At 47.7% G+C, this 25,309-nt stretch overlaps 1 protein-coding gene across 3 annotated transcripts in view; it reads left to right on the top strand.

Moving 5' to 3' along the window:
- LOC119655704 (DNA fragmentation factor subunit alpha-like) overlaps positions 1-25,309 on the top strand; it is a 132,922-nt gene that overhangs the window by 89,979 nt on the left and 17,634 nt on the right. For 2 of the 3 annotated variants that reach the window (XM_038061719.1, XM_038061721.1), the window contains exon 2: positions 24,957-25,181. In XM_038061719.1, coding sequence (XP_037917647.1) covers positions 24,957-25,181 — 225 coding nt within the window. The remainder of the gene's footprint in view (positions 1-24,956; positions 25,182-25,309) is intronic. The other variant, XM_038061720.1, reaches the window with a different exon arrangement.

The following is a 25,309-nucleotide window of genomic DNA, read 5'->3' as shown; positions in this document are numbered from 1 at the left end:
AAATAAGTCGGTCTCTTCTGTTCCCAACCGCGACACGGAACACTTCAGCGCGATCATAAAAAAATATTATAAGAATTAAATAGTTAAAGTAAATCAAGTCAAATCATTACAAGTCCAACCTTTTCTTTGCTTTCGATCCGATCTCGACTTTTCTATTTACTGTCCTCGACACCCGAAAGTTACAACGAAAATTCCCCGGGCATCTCACAAGAGCGAGCTTGTCGTGCGAACGGACAATTTTCGATTCCGCCTCGTGAAGTGTGCAAAATTCTGTTTGATAAAAGTCTGAAGAGTTTCAGGGCTCCATCGGTCAGTCTCCTACAAGTGCGGAAAAAGTCATTTACTAAAGTGGTGACCCCGATAAAGAACTTTCAAACGCCTTTCACACACCGGACCAGCCATCATTGCCACGAGATTCCGACAATCTTTGCAGGAAATACTATCCGCGCTTCAGAAGTGTTCCCAATGTGTGTGTGCGGATTAAGGGCGTAAAAATCTGACGACGTTCGTCAACAAAAAGAAAGTGTCGACGAGATCTCCACATTGAATTCCTGTAAACGCCAGACATTTTTGCTTATCGCTTTGAATTGTGGCTGTGTCGCTCGCAGCTGTTCCGAGTCCGTGCCCAGCCCGCGATCAGGTTCAGAGCAATTGGGCGCTGCAGCGTTCGGAAAGGATAAGTTGAACAACCGCCCGGTCTCCTCGCCGTCAGTGGCCGCGTCATTGCCGTCGTCATTGTGCAGCAAACGGACGTCCCCAGGAACTACACTGTTGGAAGCCGCCGAAGTATCTAGAGCAGCAGAATTCTACATCATCAGCATCGACATCTCTAACAACTAGACCGCCAACACTTTCATCATCATCATCATCGTCGTCCTCGTCTCGTCAGACACAGCCACCAACGTTGCCACCGCAGACGTCGTAGCCGCTGCAGACGCCGTAGCCACCGCTACCACAGCGGACAATTAAGTCATTTACTAAAGGTCATTTACTAAATTACTATTTACTACTATACTACATTTACTACTATTTGCAAAATTAAGTGATTTCGTGCATACATTGTAAATATAAAAAAAGGAAATTAATAAAATTAAAGCCGCTGCAAGAGACGGCGTTGAGGTGTTTCAAATCGCAAGTTCTCGGTTTTCCCGGTGTTTTTGGTCTGCGCTGGAGAGCGTCCGCTTCGGTCGTCGTTTTCTTTTTCTCGTTTCGTGCGTGCATTTGTGGGTGCGGCCTGCCGTGTCGGTGTAAATTTCACCGCGTTTCAGTATAAACTCACCGCGTCTGCATCACAATCTCGTACTTCTCGTTAGGAAAAATGTCGTTTGAAAATAAAGACGCGGCAGGCCCATCAGACCCACAAGTGACCGCCCTCGCCGTACGCGTTCCTCCGTTTTGGCGTCGGAACCCCGAGCTGTGGTTCGTGCATTTGGAAGCACAGTTCCAAATGTCCGGTATCACATCGGACGCGACCCGTTTCAACTACGCGGTGGTCGGCCTGGACGAAGAGTCCATACTTCTGGTGTCCGACGTAGTGAAGTCGGCATCGTACGCTCAGCTCAAGAGCGAGTTGATCAGGCGCCTGTCGGCAAGCGAGTCGGCAAAATTAGACCACTTGCTGGCGGGTTTAACGTTGGGTGATCGAACTCCCAGCCAATTGCTTCGAGAAATGAGGCAATTGGGTGGGAGCAAGATCGGCGACGACCTGATCAAGTCGCTCTGGCTGCGTCGGCTCCCGGAGGGCACCCAGGCGATCCTAGCATGCGTCTCCGGTTCCTTGGAGGAACTAGCAGCAACGGCCGATCAAGTACAGGAGGTGTACGTTCGCCCAACCATAGCGGCCGTTCAACCACCGTCGGATGAGGTCGGCGACTTACGGCGCGAGATCGCGGCCTTAACTGCCAGCGTGGCCGAGATGCGGGCGACGTTGGACGCTCAGCGTTCGAGTGCCAGGCCGCGAGCTCGCTCACGGTCTGCCACACGAAAAGGGCGTTCGGGTAGCAGGTCGTCAAGACAGCCTGCGGACCAGGGTATTTGCTGGTATCATCGTAACTTCGGAGATAAAGCGACAAGATGTACGCTACCTTGCAAATTCGCGCCTACCACAAAAAACTAGGTCCGCGGGGGGTCTTGGCGACGGCCACCCAGAGCGCAGCGCCACGTCGCCTAACTATTTTCGACCCCCTCAGCAGGCGCAACTACCTCGTCGACACGGGTGCGGAGGTTTCGGTTCTTCCCGTACCCCAGCATCATCGACTATATCCACAACCCCTCAAACTGGCGGCAGCAAATTCCTCCCGCATCAATACATACGGGTACAGGCAAGTGGACGTGAGTCTTGGCTTGCGTAGGACGTTTCCGTGGCGTTTCATCCTGGCGGATGTCAGCTTCCCCATATTAGGCGCAGACTTCTTGTGTCACTATGGGTTGCTGGTGGACTTGCAAAATAAGTCCCTTATAGACCCCACAACCAAACTAAATTCGTCGGGCCAAATGGTATCTCACGCTGACAATAACCTTTCCGTTCTTTTGGAAGACATCTCCGACTCTCGTGTTCGGACACTCCTCCAAAAGTTCAGCCAGATAACTACCGAGTGTAGTCTCTCGAAACCAGTAAAGCACAATGTGCAGCACCACATAAATACTACTGGTTCCCCGATTTTCTCAAAGGTGCGTCCTCTACCACCCCAGAAACTGGCTATCGCGCGGAAAGAATTTGAACAACTTGTTCAACAGGGTATCTGCAGGCCCTCAAACAGCTGTTGGTCTTCCCCTTTACATATGGTCCCTAAGCCAAATGGCGAATGGCGTCCCTGTGGGGATTACAGAAGGCTAAACGCACAGACTGTTCCTGACCGATATCCGATTCCACTCATCCACGACTTTGCGCATCACCTCGCGAATTGCCGCATCTTTTCGACCTTGGACTTAGCCAAGGCATACCACCAAATCCCAGTAGCTCCTGAAGACATTCCAAAGACGGCAATATGCACACCCTTTGGACTCTTCGAGTTCACCCGAATGACTTTCGGATTGTGCAATGCGGCGCAAACCTTTCAAAGGTTCATTCACTCAGTCCTGCGAAACCTCGATTTCTGTTTCGTCTATTTGGATGATGTTTTGGTCGCTTCTTCTACTGAGTCTGAGCACTTAGCCCATCTCGAGTGCATTTTTCAACGTCTCCTTGAGGCCGGTTTAGTCTTAAACGTTGAGAAGTGCAAATTCCTTCAAAAACAGGTGAGATTCCTCGGCCACTCCATTTCCTCTGAAGGAATACAGCCCGACCCAGACAAGGTGCAAGCAATAACAAGCTTCCCGCGTCCAAAAACAGTGAGGGAGTTGAGGAGGTTCTTGGGCATGCTAAACTTTTATCGTCGTTTCCTGCCCAAGGCCGCCCATCACCAGTCCGTTTTGAACGCGTACTTGTCTGGCCCCAAAACAAAAGACACACGAGAGATTGTGTGGTCTGAAGAGGCTGTCTGCGCGTTCAATAAATCCAGACAGCAACTGGCTGATGCTACACTTTTGGCATTTCCTCATCAAGATGCACCCCTAGCCGTTTTTGTTGATGCCTCTGACATCGCAGTAGGTGCTGCCCTTCACCAAAAGGTGGACCAAGTTTGGCAGCCGTTGAGCTTCTTCTCGAAGCAGTTGAATCCCGCTCAACGGAACTACAGCACCTACGATCGCGAACTGCTCGCCGCATATCTGTCCATCAAATACTTCCGTTTCTTCCTAGAAGGCAGGCCGTTCACAGTGTTCACGGACCATAAGCCTCTCACGTTCGCTTTGAAACAGAAGCCCGACAAAGCGTCCCCTCGTCAGCTTCGACACCTGAGCTTCATAAGCCAGTTCACGTCAGACATCCAGCACGTGTCCGGGAAGGACAACATTGTTGCTGACGCTTTGTCTCGTGTCTCCGAAGTCAACATCCCCGCCTCACTCGATTTCTCGGCTATTGCCAAGGCGCAAGTGGATGACGCAGCACTTCAGAGCCTCAAGTCCAACCCCAAATACAAATTTCGGGAGTTGCCCATCTTCGGCTCAAACCTCTCGCTCTGCTGCGAAGACTCGGAAAAGGGACCTCGGCCATACATTCCGGCCACATTTCGCAAGGAAGTGTTCCACGCAGTTCACGACTTGGCGCATCCCGGCATCAGGACAACAAACCGGTTAGTCACCGGAAAATACTTCTGGCCCTCCATGAACAAGGATATCAATTCCTGGGCCAGAGAGTGCATCGCATGCCAGAAGTGTAAAGTCTCCAGGCATGTAAGGAAAGAAGTGGGCTCATTCCCCCGCACTACCAAGCGTTTCCACACAATACACCTCGACATAATAGGGCCTTTGCGAGACTCGCACGGTTACAAGTATTGCCTCACAATCATCGACAGGTTCACGCGGTGGCCTGAGGCAATACCTCTGAAGGACATTACGGCGCAATCTTGTGCCGAAGCCCTCTGCCGAGAGTGGATACCTCGCTTTGGCGTCCCTGCAGTGATCATCACTGACCAGGGAATGCAATTTGAGTCCACCCTTTTCTCCGAGTTAGGCAAACTCCTGGGTTTTAAACGCCAGCGGACTACTGCATACCACCCGCAGTCCAATGGGATGCTAGAACGTTGGCACCGGACGCTGAAAGCCGCCATTATGGCACGCGACGACCCGTCCTGGACTCAAGTCTTGCCTCTCGTCCTTCTCGGCCTTCGTACAACCCGCCGAGAGGAATTTGCTGCCAGCCCCGCGGAGCTGGTTTACGGGGAGAACCCAAGACTCCCAAGCGATCCGGTCTTCGACAAGAGATCGGGTCTCACGGAGTCGGGGTTGGTGCGTCTGCTGAGGGACAATCTCCGACGCATCAAAGCGCCACCACCCACTCGACACTCGTCCATACCTGCTTGTTCGCTCAAGGAACTGGACACGTGCACGCACGTGCTGATCAGGACGGATGCCGTCCGGAAGCCGCTGCAGCCTCCATATGAGGGCCCGTACCGCGTTCTCGAGAGGGGAGAACATTTCTTCCAGCTCGAGATCGGTGGTCACAAAAAGGCGGTCTCTTTGGCCAGGCTGAAACCCGTGTGCGCCCCGAAGCAACGTCGTGTCCGCTTTGTGGATTAACGGCGAACGAAGTTCGGGGATCCGTCGCCGAAACCCCCTAGGTTTCGTCTGGGGGCGGAGTGATGTGGCGCGGCAGGATCTGCAGCATTCGAAATTTATTTCGGATGTTGCGGATGCGGACGGGTAGATGGCGCTGAACGTGGAAACTCTCCACTCACGCGTTTTCAGAACGCACCGGGGAAGTGGAGAGCCAGCGGTAAAAAAGTGCCGTTGGTTGGGACAGTAAGGACCGCATGGAAATAAGTCGGTCTCTTCTGTTCCCAACCGCGACACGGAACACTTCAGCGCGATCATAAAAAAATATTATAAGAATTAAATAGTTAAAGTAAATCAAGTCAAATCATTACAAGTCCAACCTTTTCTTTGCTTTCGATCCGATCTCGACTTTTCTATTTACTGTCCTCGACACCCGAAAGTTACAACGAAAATTCCCCGGGCATCTCACAAGAGCGAGCTTGTCGTGCGAACGGACAATTTTCGATTCCGCCTCGTGAAGTGTGCAAAATTCTGTTTGATAAAAGTCTGAAGAGTTTCAGGGCTCCATCGGTCAGTCTCCTACAAGTGCGGAAAAAGTCATTTACTAAAGGGCTATAGTTGCAGAAAGAGGCACAGTGGAAACTGCTGAAATTGACCAGATGGTTTCTAATATTCTGACGAAAGCTGAAAAGGAAAGTTTTATCAAGAAATACGAGGCAGTTTTGAAGCGCATGTGGCCAGTGACGTTTTTCTAAAAAATGTCAGTAAATGAGTGAAAAACAGGGTGATGGAGCTGAAGGAGATCCTGGACAGAATTTCGTATTACAGGCGGACATGGGAGTAACAAATTATGAAAAAACAGAAACGCGCCTCCCGCTGAGAACACCGAGAGCACTAAATGGATATCAGACAGTCCCCTGCAGAGCGAAGGTAGGAAGAGGCATCTGAAGGAGACACCATTCAGGGACTCTCCAGGGCTCAAATGAAAAAAGCGAAGAGAGACAAGAGACAACAACACGCCGCGTCATCAGAAAAACTTCTGCTTAAAATTAAGGCGGCTACGAAGGTTGAAGCACTAAAAGAAAAGGTGGGGAGACGAGGGAAGACTAAACCGCCAGCTCTGCTTATTAAGCCGATGGAAGTCAAGACTTCTGCGAAAACCCTCAACTAAACCCGTTATAACATTAAGCCCAGAGATAGCGGGGCCGAAGTGTCTTTCATTCGAAAAGCGATCGGTTCTGGAGTCCTAGTCGAATTAGATTTGGGGACAGCAAATACAGTTAGGTTCTGTGAAGCAGTCAAGGGGCTTATGGGAGCGAAAGCTTTGGTTTCTAGTCTGGAAACCACGTGCTCCCTGGAAATGCGAGACTTTGATTATTCCACAGAGAAGTACGAGGTAGAAGAGGCCATCAAACGCGAATGTATGAGGTAACCAATGCCCAGCTCTACGAATTCCCGAAGGCAAAAACTCCCTGTGATGGTAGTTGCGGAGCAATACGAGAGGACGCTGTCAAACAGTGGGAAAATCAAAATTGGTTGGGTAGTGTGTAGGATACGAATCCGGGTCGCCATAACCAAATGTTATAGATGTTTGGATTATGGGCACACGCCTGAAACCTGTCGGGGATCTTGATAGACCTGACAGAAGGGCAACATGCTGCAAATGCGGTTAGGCAGGCCATAGAGCGAACACCTGTAACGAAAACAAGAGTTGCGTCCTATGCAGGGACTGTGGCACGTCTGATGAAAACATTGCGCTCACTGCGGGCTTGGGGCAGTGTCCAGTTTTTAGGGCATAACTGGACGCGGTCAATATAATTCGCATCCTACAAATCAATATGCACTGGAGTTAAACCGGTCATGAGTTACTGACACATTTCGTAGCGGAGATCAAACTGATCTAGTGCTGATCAATAAACAGTACCGAAACAGGGACCTAGCTTCATATCGGGTACTGCTGTTATCTATATTCGTAACGGGACCACCTTAGGGTTCTTGCCAAGGGTTGAAGAAATGACTTTATCTGAATTCGGTGTTCAGGGATATCATTTTTCGGTCTCAATCTAACATCGAATGAGACGATACCGGACTTTCGACGCAGGTTTGATTCTCTGGAGGATGTTACCTTGGGCACAGAGGGGCGGATTTTGGTCAGGGGTAACTTTAATGCAGGACACTTGAGTGGGGCATGACTCGTCCAGACTCCAGAGGTAAATGAATTTTCGAAATGGCTGCGAGAACAGGACTTGTAGTTTCAAACACCGGAGTCACGCCAAAGTTCCAACTCCCAGACTGTGAGGGAAGAATTCCAGACATAAACTTCGCGTCGGAGTCACTGGTGTCACTGGTGGACGGGTGGCGAGTTCTGGAAGACTTCTCGGTAAGCTAAAATCCATAGCCTTCGACGTGGTTCGCGGTTGGGAAATGATAATTAAAGCAAGGAAGGTGGAAATGCTTCGAACACAGCCGGAGTCGATAGGGTGACGTGAGCCTGCCGAAGTGGTGGTTGTGGTGTGAGTCAGCTCCTTCAGGACCCTGGTCGCGTAGTGTGCATTGAACTGGTATTAGCAGATCACGTTGCCCTGAGCGAGCACTAATCCGTTCGTGAGTTTCAAGATCAGCTAATCGTTGGTCAGGCCTCAGGGAAATGGGGAAGTGCCTTTGTCCCCCGGGGTATACTCGTTCCTGATTATTGCAGCCCGCTCTATTGCACACGATGCGCTGGCAAAAACTTAAATGGTGAATACAAACAATACAAATGAGGAGATAGGGCGAATGGAGAATGAGTTGATGGCGTTTGTACGCTGCCCGAAAATCCATTGTTCGCCCCAGTGCCCAGTGAAGGATGCAGCAAGGGCTGAAATACTCAACGAGACATCGGGATGTGCAAACAGAGAAGAAGGTTCGCAGACAGTACCACGCGGTGCTGTTTTTGTGGAAAGGGGCACAATGGAAACTGTGGAAACTGACTAGACGGTTTCAAATATAAGCAGAGTGGGAGCGCTGTCGACTACTTTGGCGGAAGCTGAAGAGCAGAGGTTTATCAACAAATACGAAGCAATTGTGGAGCATATGCGGTCTGCAAAGTTTCTTAAAAAAGAACGTCAACAAAGGGGCGAAGAGTGGGCTGATGGGGGAGGAGGATCTCTTGGACAGAATTTCGTTTTACAGACGGACTTGGAGAGCAACAGAATACGCGAAAAGCAGAAAAAACCTTATCTCCCGCTGAGAACACTGCGAGCATTAAACGGATCGCAGACACTGGCCTGCTACAGAGCGAACTGGGCATAAAACGAAGGTAGGAAGAGGCATCTGAAGAAGACATCACTCAGGTACCCTTCAGGGCTCATAACAAGAATGCGAAGAGGGATAAGAAGCAACGACATGCCGCATCATTAGGAAAACTTCTGCTTAAAATTAAGGCGGGCACGAATAATGGAGCACTAAAAAGAAAGTTAGGGAGACGAACGAATACTGGAGTGCTAGTCGAATTAAGCCCGAGGACAACAAGTAAACTTACATTCTGTGAAGCAGTCAAAGGGGCTTTTTTCCAGCCTCGAGTCCACTTGGACTCTAGAAATCCGAGACCGTGACTGCGTCTCAGGAAAGAACAAGGTAGAAAAGGCCATCGAACATAAATGTCCAATTTCCACCTCTGCAAACTACCAAGGACAAAAACTCGCTGTGGTGGAAGTTGCGGAGCAATATGCTAGGAAGCTTCTAAACAGCGGAAAATTATAATTGGTTGGGTAGTGTGCAGGATACGAATCCGGGCCGTCCCAACTTCATGTTACTGATGTTTGGATTATGGACAGCAAGCTGTCGGGGCCTTGACAGACTTGACAGAAGGGGAACATACCACAAATGCGGTCAGATAGGCCATAAATCGAATATCTGCAACGAAAGGAAGAGCTACGTCCTATGCAGGGTCCGTGGCGCGTCTGATGAAAGCATCGCGCACACTGAGGGCTCCGGCCGGTGGCCAGTCTTCAAAGTGGAACTAGAAAAGGGTAGCACGCGGTCAACATGATTCGCATCCTACAAATCAATATGCGCCGGAGGGCGACCGCTCACCAGTTACTAGCCCAGTTTGTTGCAGAGATCAACATTGTTCTAGTACTCATCAGTGAATAGTATAGAAACAAGGACCCAGGTTCGTGGCACTTCGACATATCAAGTGGCATTGCTATCTGGGTTCAGGACGGCACCCTCCTTAGGTTTTTGAGGGGACGGCTTTGTCTGGATTCGGTGTTCAGGGGTAACATTTTTGAGTGTCTATCTCACACATCGAATGAGACAATGTCGGACTTTCGACTGAGGCTTGACTCTGGAGGGTGGTACCTTGGGCACAGAGGGGCGGATCTTGGTCGGAGGTAACTTTAATGCAGGGCACTTGAATAGGGCATGACTCGCCCAGACTCCAGATGGAAATAAATTTTCTAAATAGTGGTAAGAACAGGACGTGTAGTTTTATAGACCGGATTCACGAGAAAGTTCCGACTCCCAGGCTGCGAGGGAAGAATTCCAGACATAACTTTCGTGTCGCAGTCACTGATGTCGCTGGTGGAAGGTGGCGAGTTCTAGAAGACTTGTCGGTAAGTGAACATCCATACATTGCCTTCGACGTGGTTGACATAAATTTCCGAGCTGTACTACACCGGCGTTTTTTCTGTGCATGGAACGTCGCGAAGTCGAATCCCGGGAAGATTGTCAAAACTCTTGGAACAGGTGAGGCCGCGATGGAGGGTACTCCTGGGGAGGGGGACGCTGCAGGTCACACTGTCACTGTCAGGGTCAGTTATGAACCTGATAACGACGGCCTGCGAAGCTTTTATGCCCAGGAGAATATCGAAATGTGGCACACTTCTTATGTGTGCAATTGGAGTCACAGTGCTTATCGATAATGGACTTAATGGTCTCCTCGAAGGTCTTGGCGGAGATGAAAGGATGGAGCTAGGCCTGCAGCTATCGGGATTAAGAGGGTTTTTATTTTTTGGGATGGAACTTATACGAGCACTCTTGCAATGAGTGGGAAATGCTCGTTGAGGAAGTAGTGGTTGATAATTAAAGCAAGGGAGGTGGAAATGCTTGGAACACCCCTACGGATTTCCTGTTTTTCGACGCTACAATACGGTGTGACAAAATGGTTGGGTGGGATGTGTCCCTGGCGATCCAGGTGATTGAGGGGATGGATGAAGAGGTTTTGGGTAGTTTGGGTGCGTTCGAAGTATGGAATTGATTGAAGTCGGGAACTTGATTCAGTGACCTCGGTTTCGAAAACCTGGTCGCATATGCGCAATGATGTGCTTGCAGGAAGTGCTTCGCTAGGATGTTAGCCTTTTCAGATAGGGAGATGGTTTATGGTAGGATTGAGATTTGTTTGGTTGTTTTGTCCAGGCGAGGACAAGTTTTTCTGGTTTCTCTAAACCGCCAAGGCTTAATTCGATGTTGGAGGGACGTTTATGGAGGTAGTAGATATATAAGGTTAAAATTCGTTGGCGGATTGAACGGTCAAGGTTGCGGATTTTCTCACTAAGGTAGGAGGACAGCGGAGAATATATATTTCTAAAAAGTCTCTCTTGAAGGGTCTTTTTGAATTTGATATAGTCGAGAATGTGTCCGGATAGCTGAGTGGTTAGCGCACCAGGCTGTCGTACAAAAGGTCGCGGTTCAAATCTCACTAGTAGCAGTGCGATTTGTATTGTGACTTGACGTAGGATACCAGTCGACTCAGGTGTGAATGAGTACATGAGTCAAATCAGGGTAATAATCTCAGGCGAGCGCAATGCTGACCATATTACCTCCTACAGTGTACTATTGTATTGTACCGTTACGGTCTTGAATGAAGTGCTCGAACACACTTTAAAGCCCTGATCCAATATGCATTGTTGCACCAACGATTATTATTATATGGTCAAGGATATCATTAGGGAGAGAGATGAGGTTACGGTAGTTGAGAACTGAGGAGCTGAGGATGGGTCGGGACGGATGGTCCTTTCAGGAAGTTTAATATTGGGGATCAGAGCATTGGGGTCGTTCATGCTGGGGACGGTTTCCAGGAAAGGGTACATATTAGGATGGGTTACTGCTAATGATAAAATGATTCAGATATGAGTGATAGTAACCTTTATATAAGGCGGGGAGGTCTGGGTTAAAGTTGGACAAGTTGGGTGGGTCTTTGTTAGGAAACGGTGGAGTCTTTCGCCAACCAAGACTGCCACCTATTATCAGGTACCAAGCTCTACCTTGTGCTCCTGGTTGGGAATCGTAAAAGGATTAAATCCGTTGGAAATCGGGGGTATTGAGGGAATGGTCCAGACAAGACGGTAGCAACGAAGATCGGGGACGATTTTGTTTCAAAGGAAATGAGAGTAACTTCGGGTGATTTGAAGCTGTCGCCGGGTGGGAAATATTGGTAGGACAGGAATTTCTCTGCGGTAAGGAGGGGTGCGCGCGGGGGTCAGTATTGAAAAGTTGAAGTTGTGAAAGCTAGGTTTTTTTTTATAGTGCAACCTAGTTTAGTACAAAAGCACTATTCGGGGCTTGTGTTCATCAAGGAATAGCTCGAACTTGGGTCTGCGGGCTCGGCCAATGATGGAATTGATGTTCAACTCGATGATCCTAACGTTCATTTATGGAAGTCAGAATACCAACCATTGCGTTGAACATGTGCAGGAATTGTTGCCATTTCCTGGCGAATTCAAGGAAATCAGGAGTGGATAACATAATCGCGCCTGCTGGGTGGCACTGGGCGGGTGGTGTAGTGGTACTTCGTACGGCATCTGGGACGGATACAGACGGACGTGTGAAAGCCGGATTATTAACACTCGTTCAAGTGGTTTGAAGGGGTGGGAGGCGAGAAGGTAGTGCTCGCTTTTGAGCATTTCTCCTCGCCATGACCTGAGCAAAGCTTGGATTGTTTCGATAGTTTGCAGGGTGGTCGTTTCTCCCGCAATTAATGCTCCGATACTTTAGAGCATTCTTCGAGATCGCGAACCTGGTCACACCTGACGCAACGGTGGGTTAAGTGATAGCTGCTTGCCGCATGATTCACCTGCTGGCAGTTTTTGCATTATAGTACCTCTTTGCTCTTAATTTGTTCCAATCGAACTATGGTAAGAATGGCTTAAATATTTTTGATATGCTTTTCGGAGAACTTCGCGTGAAATGTGACCAGCCAGAGGTCCATCTGGATATTCATCGTTTTTGTCCAGGTCATTACGAAGGGTTCAACGCTGATAACGCCGAATACTCCCTCCGCCTTTAGTGCTTCAGCGATTTCTGTAGCTGAGAAAGTGGAATCAAGGTCTCGGAGGATAAGGCTGCTTTTACGAAAGCTTCTGCACAGGGTGCTTGCTCCATCAATTCTGACTAATTTTGCTGAGTTGCTGACATCGTTTGCGGGTTGCGTCCCTTAGATGTGTCTTTGATACTCGCTTCGAGAGAGAAGATAGTCGCTTGAAGCCCCCGGATTAGATCCTCCTGGAACTTGATTTGTGGGTGCGAGTTTTGCTACTTCATGAGGGCTAGCTCCTTCTTGCTCCTTCTTGCTCCTTCTTGCTTCTCGCAATGGGTTCATCTAGAATTTCGCCGGAGTCCATTGGCAACTCGGACCCATTATCCGTTACGACCACTGTCTCCGATTCGTACTCGGACTCGAGTACTTCATATAGGGGAATCCCACGGCACTCCGCCCTCCGCTGAGGGTGAATTCGTTCTGGCCGCTGTTTTTTTAACGTTCACTGTTGCTGAGTGGCAAAACTTTACTTGGCCACGTTCACGGTACACCGACTACGCTAGCAAAATCTCGCGGAGTGGGATTCTACTACTCCTGCCACTTTTTCAAGTTGTAAACACAAAACCTTATTAGAATCGAGGCGATGTCTGTCTGTCCGTTTGTCTGTCTGTCTGTCACACCAGATTTATTCGGAAATGGCTAAACCGATTGTCACGAAAATTGATAAGAACGTGTGACCTGTTGTTCCCTTCACATACTGCAAATGGCACCATTTTGTGTTAAGTTTAGGGAGGCGGGGCTCCCCATACATGTGAATGGAGGGTGCAACATTTTTTTTCATAAAATGTGGTCATGTGGGGTATCAAATGAAAGGGGTCGATTGGTACTTTTGAAGTTTGCGGGTAGTGTATAATTCAGATAGATATATGTGTACATTAAACCAGCCGTATTTAATATACGTACTTTATATGTACATATGTATGATTTTATGCATGAAGTAAATTGGGAATATAAGTACGATCAATTTATATATGGTCGTGGATACGTACAGTATTCGGAATTAGGCAGTTTGTTAGTTTATGGTGAGGATAATATCTATGTTTGTGTTAGTAGTTTTTCACGATTTGCATGGACGAATTCACTTTATCAACACTATTTCAAAACTTACTTCCGCAAGTTATGGGCTCTGCGCCCCTACCCTTGTTACATTTCTACTCAGGGACGATATCCTCTAGGCTGTGGGAGTAGTATAGGGACACGCATAGATGGGAATAAACAGGTCGACCAAGCGAGCCTCTGTACTTAGCAGCCCCTTGATTGGCGCAGTTGGGGGATTGTCGAGGGTGGAATTTGGGCATTCTAAGAGAAGCCCCGATCGCAAGAGCTTTTGTCCCAGATACTTTTAAATGTATAGCCGAAGAATTCGATTTCCTTTCTGATTAGTCGGCTCTGGGTCCTACGGACACTAGATACACAGCTCCTTTTGGGATCTCCGACAGTTCTTTAGTTGTAGAATTGGGGAGCTGCTATCTTATGTAAATGCTTCGGCCTCACTTTGGAGATCTGCGCTGGCGGAATTCTGCTTCCCTTGTTTTGCCTGCAGCAGCCATGGTCTTCTGAATTTTCGGCCTCAAAACAGCCCATCTCCGGGTGACCACAACTGTGAGCAGATGGATGCTTTAGCCCGGTACCATCCCTTTGGTGTTGTGGATATTGGGCAGGGGAGAGGTGAAGGTGGTGACGCATGCCATGAACTTAGCGATGTTGGTGTCGGGGATGTTTGCCTTTGAGTGCAATCATGGAGGGCGCGTGGGGAAAGATGCGCGTGTGAGGTGCAAGATAAGCCTGAATATAAACCCGGATCCTAGGTTCCCTGCTAGAAGATCTTTTTAAGAAAATAAGGTCTTTGGGCGAGAATGTTTCTCTGAATGTAATCAGCCGTTTTTCTTTTCATGTTAACATATGTCTCTATTGTGTGGTAGTAAGCACTGAGTAAAAAGTACAATAGAATCCTAATAGAATTCATAGAACTGCTTAGGCAGCTACTACTGCGGCTGTTCACTCATGCCTGGTAAGTGCTGTCAATGTATTGTACTTAAACACTTGTAACAGACTCATATGCTTTTTTGGAATTCGTCGGAAGTAGCTGAGATACTGAAATCCTGTCGATAAATAGAGCAAGATTTAAGCCCCAAGCGTAAAATGGTCAAACTGACTGACAGCCGTTTAGGATTTGTGCTCAGCAGTGATATCCCCCAGGCTGGTGGCGACATGATCAAAGTTACACTCCTCGGGTGGCAAAGGCTCGTCACCTGCGCCAAGTCGAGGAGGATTTTTCCCTCCTATAACAAGACCCGTCATATTCGGGTCCACCGTTCACATTGCGATATTTGGGAAAATAAGGGACAACAAATACTCAGGAACTTCCGTTTCGATTGCCCACCTCTAATTAGCCAGGCTGTGCTACGTTCATAATTCCTTGGAGACTTCAAAGAACTCTTTAGGCGAGCTGCGATACTTTATAAATACTACGGCTTGGCGCTGAATATCGGAGCCTGGATTCTGCTCCCCTTGTTCTGGCAATAACTCTCATGGTCTTAGGAATTCATGGCATCAAAATGGCTCGACACAGCGCTAATTTGGCTCCTCGCATTGCATTTACAGATAGAGTTGATTAGATAGGCCGCCTTAATTGACTTTAATTATTATTTTTCCTTTTTTCAGTAACGTGATTGTAATTGTTTAAAGTACCCACAATCAGAGCATCAACTTTAGCTAGTGTCTTTTGAACTGCATGTCGTTGCTCATAGAAAGTTTCTTTTGCTTCGGAAATCTCCGTTGCTGCCTAACACTGCACAATTGTGATGTTCCTAAATTTGGACTGGAATGTCGAAATGAGGATCCTTTCAGAAACCGATTCCTAGATAAGAGGGCGGGGATTGAGGACATCACAGGTTCGATGTAGGACCGATTATAGTAAAGAGCGTAAGTTGTCCCTTCAATTAGGACGACAAGCGAAGTCACTTCTGGTAGAACTAGACATCAAACTGTTCCATTGGTTAGATGTTGCCATTGTTTACTTCATTCTATGATAAAAATCAACCTTTAAGTCACTTCCTATTTATGTTTTTGAGAGGTTGAGACGAAGTTTCTTCCTTCCACCCAATGGTGAAGTTTTCGATGAATCTGTCAAATCAAAGATCTAATATGACTTTGATCGACTAGGCCACGTCAATTTAGCAATGTTAGTAGTTGCCTGATAAAGGTTCATTTCATGGCATCCACCCTCAAAGCCAATTCAAATGTCGTGTTCGAAACGTGCCAGGAAACTTATTTCAAGGTTAACTGAACGATAAAAGCCAATTTTAATTAGCCTTTTCTCTTTAGTAAATATCCAGACAACTTTGAACTTTTCCTGGGAAAAATTGAAACTTTGACTCCATGCATTGACGTCGCTAACGCCAAACGAGAGAGCTGATGGCGGTGAGGCAATAATTCATTTTCGAAGGAATAAACCTCCCTTCAACGTATTGCTGGCTCGTCAAAAGCGAGAAACGTGGAAGCCGTGTCGCCAGCAAAGAGAGTTCGCGAGTTCTCATAAAACAATTAAAACGTACAAACTGAAAACTTCCAGACGATGCCAAAAGACATGGAAGCATCAACAATATGACAGTCAGTTAGTCAGTTTTATGATATCACAGGCGCGGAGGAGACATCCTATTTACGGAGTGGAAAATGGAAATTTAATCATATCACTTAGGGGTTGAAATTTACAGGAAAGTTTCAAGTTTCCAGAAGGAAAGCGAATGAATTTGAATGTGTTATTAGCACTGGATGAGGGAGAGGTACTTTAGGCTGAATGTTGGCGTGTTTTCGGTGTAAGGATGAGATGTTCCTTTAGTCCAACTGTAGCAGGGAAAATAGCCTGGATTCTATCTCTAAGGATAACAGTAGCCGAAGTGAGGAGAGAAGACGTGGCTAAGAAAATAATTGAATACAACGGAACAAGCTTCGAATGGAAGCTCGACTCAATTTTCACGTAAGGCTGAAACCGTAATTAAGATCCACTTTGGGAAAATTGTATGTAGGTGCATTGTCGCGCTCATAGTGTCGAGTTGGTTTGCATTTCATGCAGTAGAAATGCATTTACGCCGTAACCAACGCAAAAACACTGAAAGGAAACATACGACTCCTTTGTTGTGAAAACTCATGCCTAGATGCACACAATAACAATCCACCCACTCTAAGCACACTCTTCCTCACATTTCAAGGACTGCCAGTTCCATTTGGAGAACTATTCGCAGCGTACATGGATGCATCCCCCAGCGAGCACTACATGCATCATTGGTGTGAACACTGCTCGCATATTAAGCGGAATATGAGGATTTTGCCCAACTTCTATTCTCATAACGATCACAAAACATCATATTATGAGCTCGACAACTCCACATCAAAATAACATATTATTCCCGGAAGTGTTGACGGTGCTACAAGATCCTGCTCAGAACAAAGACGAAAGGAGTACAATGTAATGGGAAAAGTTCTGGGATTAAGTTTCTCCGCCATAGTTGTTTCGCTCTCAAATTAATTTCGCCAGCTTCATTCCATGTGGAGAGGGAAGGCTCTTGTAAGGTTTGCCAGTGAAAGTCACGTGGGGTGTAGTGTAATCCGGTGCCAAGAGCAGGAAAAACTCACCTTCGGCTTAGGCAATGCAAGCGGAAAATGCCAAGATAATGAGGAAGTTGAGCTCTTCGCGCTCGGATTGGTCTTAACTAACACGGCTCCTTGTGATATAATGCGGAATGCTAACATGATGAACGGAAGTTGAATGACACGGGATTTACCTGCATCACAAGAAATTTGATGTATTCACGTATCACGCTAGGTTTCAGGCAAATGGGGAAATGCTGAACTATTGTAATTACGTTAATTGCTAGTATTCGTCACGAGTAGGGCTTACACTGGCGGAAGCGTTCCGAGTAAGCTCCGGATTTGCCAGGAGTTTCACGAGGATTAGTGGAATTTAAATACACTTTGCTTCCAATCAAGATTTCCTAATATTCGTGAATTTAGATGGAAATAGAACTGAAGATGCGAACAATGAATCTCCATCAATTTCCCTAGATTAAACGGATACAATGAGTTAATACTCCGGATAATCCTTCAAAACGACACTTTCAACTCCTTTATGTTCACAAATCTGATAAATTTGATAAATGAGTAAGGATTCGTTTGTTAGAAATCACTGAAATTCATCTTAGTTTCACCAACCATCTTTAAGGCACCCCATTAAGAGAAAAGTCTCGAAAACTCCAAGGACATTGTTGAGAACAAAATAACATTTGAACGGAAACCTCAATGAATTTAATGCTATTTAATTCCAGGACTCATAACCCTCAAATTTAGTTTGAACAACAGTAACCCCCCCCCCCCCCTGAACTATGTGTTTTTACACACGCATATGATATACCTCTTAAACGGTATGACCATGAAAACTTACTGCTCTTAAGCACTGCAAATTAACGTTGTTGACCTTTCCAACGTTCCTTTCAATGTCGACGTTGGAAGCAAGTTGTGAGATGAAGCCAAAAAAATGTCCTTAGTTCGTATGAAGTTAGCGTTTCCATCATGAGAAGAATAGATGATAGTTGAGAGCAAAAATATGGGCCGTTTAATGCACATTGCCGAGCCTTCAAGAGATTTTAGACGCTATGAAAAGGATAACGATATTTAACTGAGGGATGTTTCGTGAACACTGGTGAAAATTCAGCGAATATAAGGCAAGGGATATGCAGAATCTCAAATATAAATATATGTGATTGAAAGGCAGGATGTAACCTGGCATGATGTGCCGCATGACATGGTCCATAGTGGTCAACATTTTTGGAAAAACACTCTGGATTACCTCATGGAGCTCTGTTGTTAAACTCTGGTTTTACCTCCATGTGGTCCCCGACCAGTAATGAGTCTGCAGTCAATATTCTGTCACCATTAGGTAGGTCGTTTAGCTTCAGATGAACCATACCTGATTAGCACCGATCTGGATCAACCCCATAAGGGTTTGCGTCAACTCTTGCAAGACCTCGTAGGTTGCATAAATAACCAACGAATCACTTAGTAACTATTACACACTTCAAAATGAATATAAATAACCCCTAGAATACCAAAAGGCGAGTGGGTAGTCGATTCTGAAAGTAGCCTGAAAATTTAAGTGTTGCAAACAACAAGGACTCAAAATTAGCTCCTATTTTTTTAAACTCAGCGAGATAGGCCAAACATCGGCTGAGATATCAATTAGACTACTACTAAGGAGGCTATAGTCCCCTCGGCCTACTTTGCACAAGTGGCGACACTATCCTTCAACGTGTATGCTCGCTTCCCCAGATGATAGCTTCTCTAGCAGCCTGTGTGGAGTTGCCAAATCTCCCATCAGGCGCGTCCCTTCGTGCGGATAAGGGAATGCTCGGTGAATGTGTCATGGCCATGCTAATGCACGTATCCAGAGATGTGCGTGTATGGGCATGTTTATTCGCAGGCCGGTTAGGTGGTAAGTAAACGCCCACCCGGATAAAAATTGGTTATGGGAAAGATACCCAGAAATAAAACCAAACATGGAGGAGCAGAAGAAGAATGAAGTTACGGTGCAGGGCTTGGGAAACCCAGTACCAGCGGTTTTTGGGAGTGAGCAAGCGGGCTCCAGGCCGTCAATATCCAACGACCGCAGTGCCTCAGTAGTGGGAACCTTGGCTACTGTGGCATCTAATGTTACAAGCGTACGGGAGGAACTTGAACTGGCTCCAGTGATGGACCCGTTCAGAAGGAGCTCGATTTTTCGCAAATCCCCTCCCACACGGGCACAAGCCCCCACGATCGCTACCCCCAGTGGGAAGCGTATAGCGGGAGTCTTCGATGATGTTTTGGGTAATGGTCAGTCTGGAGCTGCCTTTACTGCCCTCGGTAAAAAGATCATGGAGCTGTGTGAGTTTATAAAGGAGCGCAGGAATATTCACCAAAAGGGCCATGATAAGAGGCATCCGTTTGACGTACGGCAAGGCAGAGTATGAACGAGTAGGGAAGTCGCCGATTGGAAAAGTGAACCAGTCAACTCAAGTAACGCCGGTTCAAAACACAAAAGGGGAGAAACCGGGGAAGAGGCTGCGCGAGAAGCTGAATGACTCAACAGGCCAGCAAACCCCGAAAAGAAAAAAGGACTCAACTCCCAAAAAGGCGGAGTTCATGAAAAGTACGTCTGAAGCTGCCAGTGAAAATACTGCAGTGGCTACCTCGGGAAAAGGGATCGAACCTTCAAAGGCGGATGCGGAAGCTTGGAGGAAGGTAGAACCACGGAAAAGAAATTATCGGAGGAAGATTAGATCGGAGGTGATTTTCATTTCCAAACGAGGCGAAGGGTCATACGCCGACATTCTCAGGAAAGTAAAGGCAGACCCCGAACTCACCAATTTGGGAGACAACGTCATCCGCATTAGACGGATGTAACCGCGGACAAATTATTAAGCCAAATCGGGAAGGCTTTTTGGGACAGGAAGCCGACATAAGAGCTAGTAGGCAGGAGATCACTATAATCTGCAAAGATATAGATGAAATCACGACGAAGGAGGAGGTTCGCGAAGCGTTGGAGAAACAGTTCGATCTTGCTGGACTACAAGAGTCAGTGGTGAAAACGCTAAGGAAAGCCTATGGGGGAACACAAACCGCCATCATCAGCCTTCCAGTGGAGAACGCACTCAAACTGTTAGCAGCAGGGAGAGTGAGAATAGGCTGGGTTATGTGTCGCCTTAGGGAACAGGTGGCGTTAAAACGGTGCTTTAGATGCCTTGGCTTTGGTCACATTGCGAAGGCATGCACTAACCCAAATGACAGGTCACAGCAATGCAGGAAATACGGAGTGGAAGGCCATATCAGCAAGGACTGCGGAGCTGACCCAAATTGTCTACTGTGCAAAGGAAAGCATGGTGTGGACCATCGGCATATTGCGGGCAGCAGCAGGTGCCCGGAATACAGAAGAGCCCTTAGCACAAATCGCAGATGAGGTTGATACAAATCAGCGCAGCGAGGCGGCGCAGGATCTACTCGCGCAAACCATCCGCGAGAAAAACATCGATGTGGCCATACTAAGTGAACCATACCGAAACCGTGGTGGTAGCGTTTGGGTCAAAGACCAAACGGGCCAAGCAGTGCTGTGGACTTGTGGAGAACAAGCCTTCCAGGAAATAATGGAGCACCCGGAGGTGGGCTTCATCAGAGCGAAGGTGAAGGGCATCCACATCTACAGCTGCTATGCTCCACCCAGCGCTACACTCGTCGAGTATAAGCGGATGCTTGCTGCTCCTGTTTTGGATGCAAGAGGACGTTGGCCGAACATAATAGGAGGCGATTTCAATGCATGGGCTCTTGAATGGGGCAGCCGGATAACTAATGTCAGGAGACGTGTTCTCCTCGAAGCATTCGCGGAGCTGGACGTGGTACTGGCGAATGTTGAGTCTTCGTACACTTTCCGGGGAAGGGGCCTGGGGTCTATAGTGGACCTGACATACGTGAGTGCCACTTTAGCCAGTAGAATCGCTTGGCATGTCAGTGAGGACTATACTCACAGCGACCACCAGGCAATCTGCATAGAGATCAAGGACGGATCGAGTTCGAAGAAGAGTTTTCGCAGAATGCCGGGTGGTATGCTTGGCTGGACAGTGAAAGCTTTGGAGGGGGACACGTTTTACACGTTTTCCGCGGTGCTCAAATCCGACATATCCCTGAATGGTACGGCTGGAGAGAAAGCCACCCAGATCACTCGATGGGTGACGGAAGCATGCGATGCTACTATCCCCAGAAGGCGATTGCTCCCCAGTAGGCAACCCAACTACTGGTGGAACAACGAAATCGCAAGTTTGCGAGCCGCATGTTTTCGGACAAGGAGGCTTTGTCAGAGGCTCAGGGGAAAACCCGGTGGCGACGGTCGAGAGGAGGCACACAAGCAATTGCGTGGCCGCCTAAAGCAAGCCATTCGGAGGAGCAAAAAGAACTGCTTCAAACAGCTGTGCGACCATGCGGACATAAACCCTTGGGGCGAGGCTTACAGAGTGGTGATGAAAAGGCTACGGAAATCACCCCAGGTGACCTGTCCGCGCTTCCTGAAACACATTGTTACCACTCTGTTCCCTCACCACGAAAATAGGGGAAGGCAAATTTTTGTCCAACCAAATGACGACATAATACCGCCAGTAACTGTGGAGGAGCTGCGGGAAATATGTGGTAGGTTCGGTGACAACAAGGCCCCAGGTTTGGATGGCATCCCCAACCGAGCTTTGAAACTGGCAGTGAAGACTAGGCCCGAACTTTTTGCCAACACCTTCGAGGCGTGCCTAAAAGAAGGAATATTCCCTGCCCAGCAAAAGGTGGTGTTGCTTCCGAAGCCTGGCAAGCCACCTGGAAACCCAGCGTCTTATCGACCTATCTGCCTGTTGGATACAATGGGGAAGATGATGGAGAGAGTCATCTACAACAAACTCCTGCACATCGTCGAAGCCAGCAATGGTTTGTCGGAGCGCCAGTTTGGTTTCCGATGCGCCCACTCTACGGTGGATGCAATTGGCATGGTGGTAAACCTGGCAAAAGGTGCACTGATTTCTGGCGGCTGCTGTGCCGTGGTGGCGTTGAATGTCAAAAACGCATTCAACTCGGCCAACTGGAATAGAATTAAAGGGGCGTTGGCTGACATAGGTGTCCCCGGATACTTAGCGAATTTGGTGGAAAACTACCTCTCAGAGAGGACTCTCTGGTACGGGACGGATGAGGGCCCCAAAGAGTACATTGTCACAGCCGGGGTACCACAGGGATTGGTACTTGGTCCCCTGTTGTGGAATATCATGTTTAATGGCGTGCTTGCTCTTCCCGTCCCAGAGGGGACTACGATTGTCGGCTTTGCTGATGACCTAGCTTTGGTTGTTGCCGCAAAACACCCAGAAGATGTGGAGGTTTACGCAACAGAAACAGTGAGAGCGGTAAAGTCCTGGCTAGAAAAGGCCGGGTTGACCTTGGCGGACGCAAAAACGGAAGCGGTCTTAATAACGAAACGCAGGAAAAATAACACAGTAGAAGTGGAGGTCGGTGGACATACGGTTGTATCAAAGCCGGCTATCAAATACCTGGGGGTAATAATTGACACCAAATTGAGTTTTAGGGAACACCTGGAGTATGCATGCCAAAAGGCAGCCAGTGCCACCACGGCACTTGCAAAAATGCTGCCAAATATTGGTGGGCCTAAACATTGCCGGAGGTTGGTGCTAGCCGGAGTGGTGCGCTCCATCCTGCTCTACTCGTCGCCTGTGTGGGCAGAGGCGCTTGCAAACTCTCAGAGACGGAACTCGGTTTACCGGCGGATGGCTTTGAGGGTTTGCAGTGCTTTTAGAACCACATCAGATGAGGCAGTATTGGTGGTGGCAGGCATGATCCCGGTTGACATTCTGGCCAAAGAAATGAGTGTCCTGTACAATGCAAGACATATGGAGGGGCATGCACAGCGTAGAAATGCGGCAAGGTCAGAGTCGCTTGATCTCTGGCAACGCAGATAGGGCGAGTCTACGAAAGGTCGGTGGACGCACAGGCTCATTCCCAACATTAGGGTGTGGCTTGAGCAAAAACATGGGGAGACCAACTACCACATTACCCAGTTCCTCACGGGACACGGTGGTTGCTACAGGCAGTATCTGCACCGCTTTGGGTTGGATGATTTTCCGAACTGTCCCAGATGCGATGGCATACCGGAGGATCCAGAGCATGTGATGTTTCACTGCCCACGATTTGGGATGGAGAGAAGGAGCTTAAACCAGGTGCTGGGCAGGAGCGGGACCCCGGAGAGCTTGGTTACTGAGATGCTGGAGTCCGAGGAGAAGTGGCTTGCGGTTGGCTCCGCAATCATCCAAATGCAGGAGGAGTTGCTGAAGGAACAAAGAAGGAGGCAAGCTGCAAATAGGAGAAGGATGAGTGCCTAAGAGCAAACCTACTCCGCGAAGTAATACATTAATGGTGGTCCCGCGGGGCTGGGGCTGGAGAGACCGGGGGTGGTTTTTAGTGGGTGTGAATCCCACACACGCCCGCTGTAGTTCCGCCGTTCGGGCGGCGGACGTGTCTTTCTAAGATTTTCCACCTCCGTGTACGCGCAAAAAAAAAAAAAAGATGTCTGCCTGCCAACCGTGAATGCTCCACACAAGGCGATTGATAGTCATACAGTCACCTCCAAAAAAGGTAGAATGCCTTTGACCCCCACTTGCAGCCGTCAACAGAGCTCTCATGCCCTTACATTCATCGGTTATCAATTAGTCTTCCCGTTCCCGCAGTCAGCCAGGTCCTTCTGAGGTCCTCTTGAAACGTGGTCAATAATGTCAACTGCGAAAGTATTGAATTCGGGGGCGAGGCTTCGTCCCCGTGCGAGCAGATTCAGTAGTGGCACGCAATCGAAAGTAAGCAACCAGCAGATGGTCCTTTCCGAGGCGGATGGCGACACACCTTTGATTAGGTATATGCAAAGATAGCTTCATAGCGGGCGGCGAAAGTTGCGAAAATTTGCACACCTTTCATAGTCGTTGCTATGGTCACCAAAATCATGCTTCCCCATCAGGTGTCTGAGCAAAGTGCTGTCAAAGTTCACCTTGGCATTCACCTATCACAATCAAAATGTCACTTTTAGGAAGTTTCTCCTGAACTACGTTTAATTGCTTTCAGGGCATGAGGTCGCACCTCGCAGTAGCCGTAAATAATAGTCTGACTTTGGACTCGTGTGTGCTACAACTGAGTTTTTTGGGGTGCAAAATGAACGGTGTCGTAAGAGGAATAGGGATGATCTCCAGAGTCACTCGCACAATATCTTACTTTGCTTAAGATGTCCAGTTAGCTCGAATTCTCGAATTCCCAGTCAAATTGGAGAAAGCGGGCATTCTGTGGATTCTCAACAACTCTTGACTTGACTTGACCTTGGAGGTTGCGTCCGGGAGGTTGGTCCCTATTCGAGGCGCTGTTGACGTTTCGGTAGAGTGGAAATTTCGAACTTCCAGAAATTTAACGACAAGTAGAGAATACCTTGAGTGTTTTCTAAAACCCCATCTCAATGGACTGTACTCACACCTATCATCAATTACACAAGAGTTTGATATGGTATTCGGTTTTCAACATATTTTCACATACTGGAAAGTAATCCTAAATTTCACTACATGAAAGGCACAAAAGGGTGCAAAAGTTCCGGTGGCTTGCTTGCTTTTATAATAAGTGATTCTTGGAAAAACCGCAATTACAGGACAACCTATGAAAGGCTCTTAAATTTATAGCCAATTTTTCGTATCACTAATGTTGAGAGTCCACTTAAGTAGGGGTTGCACTTGGAAAAAGTTGAGGCATGATTAAGTTCTTTTCCGTCATCTTGGCCTACTGACATTTTCCGGAGGGTGAAAAAGGAAATTCATTAAATTGCTTACTTCAAACTTGGCTCAGCTCTTTTCCGATCCGAAAAAACATTTCTGCAGTTTCACTCTCTATATCTAAACGAAGGAAGCAGGTGCTTTCCTTTTAATCTTCTCTTCGTCAATTTCTTACATCTTATATCTTTTTGTGGTTTCAGATTAAGGATGTTACGAGAAATATAAAAAAAGCCGTTGTGGCTGCAACGTTGGAGGAGATGCGAACGAAGGCTGCAGATAAATTCGGGAAAACTGATACGATGCCAACAATCCACTTTGACTGCGACGGGACTGAAGTTGACGATGAAGAATATTTTCGCACATTAGAGCCAAACGCTGAACTGATAGCTGTTTTCCCAGGCGAACGTTGGCTTGATGTAAGTAGAGTGAGTACTTTCGAGTTTGAAGTAGATTTTTAGAGGAGAAAGTATGGTTTGAACCTGCTTTCTTCTAATTAGCAGCAAGTTCTTTGAGACACACTATCTGGAGGGTCGTTGGAAAGTTTTGAGTGTAA

Source organism: Hermetia illucens, chromosome 4 (genome assembly GCF_905115235.1).
Source record: "Hermetia illucens chromosome 4, iHerIll2.2.curated.20191125, whole genome shotgun sequence".
NCBI classification, from domain to species: domain Eukaryota; kingdom Metazoa; phylum Arthropoda; class Insecta; order Diptera; family Stratiomyidae; genus Hermetia; species Hermetia illucens.
The sequence above is the reverse complement of the archived record's forward strand: the minus strand, read 5'-3'. Positions and strand labels throughout refer to the sequence as shown.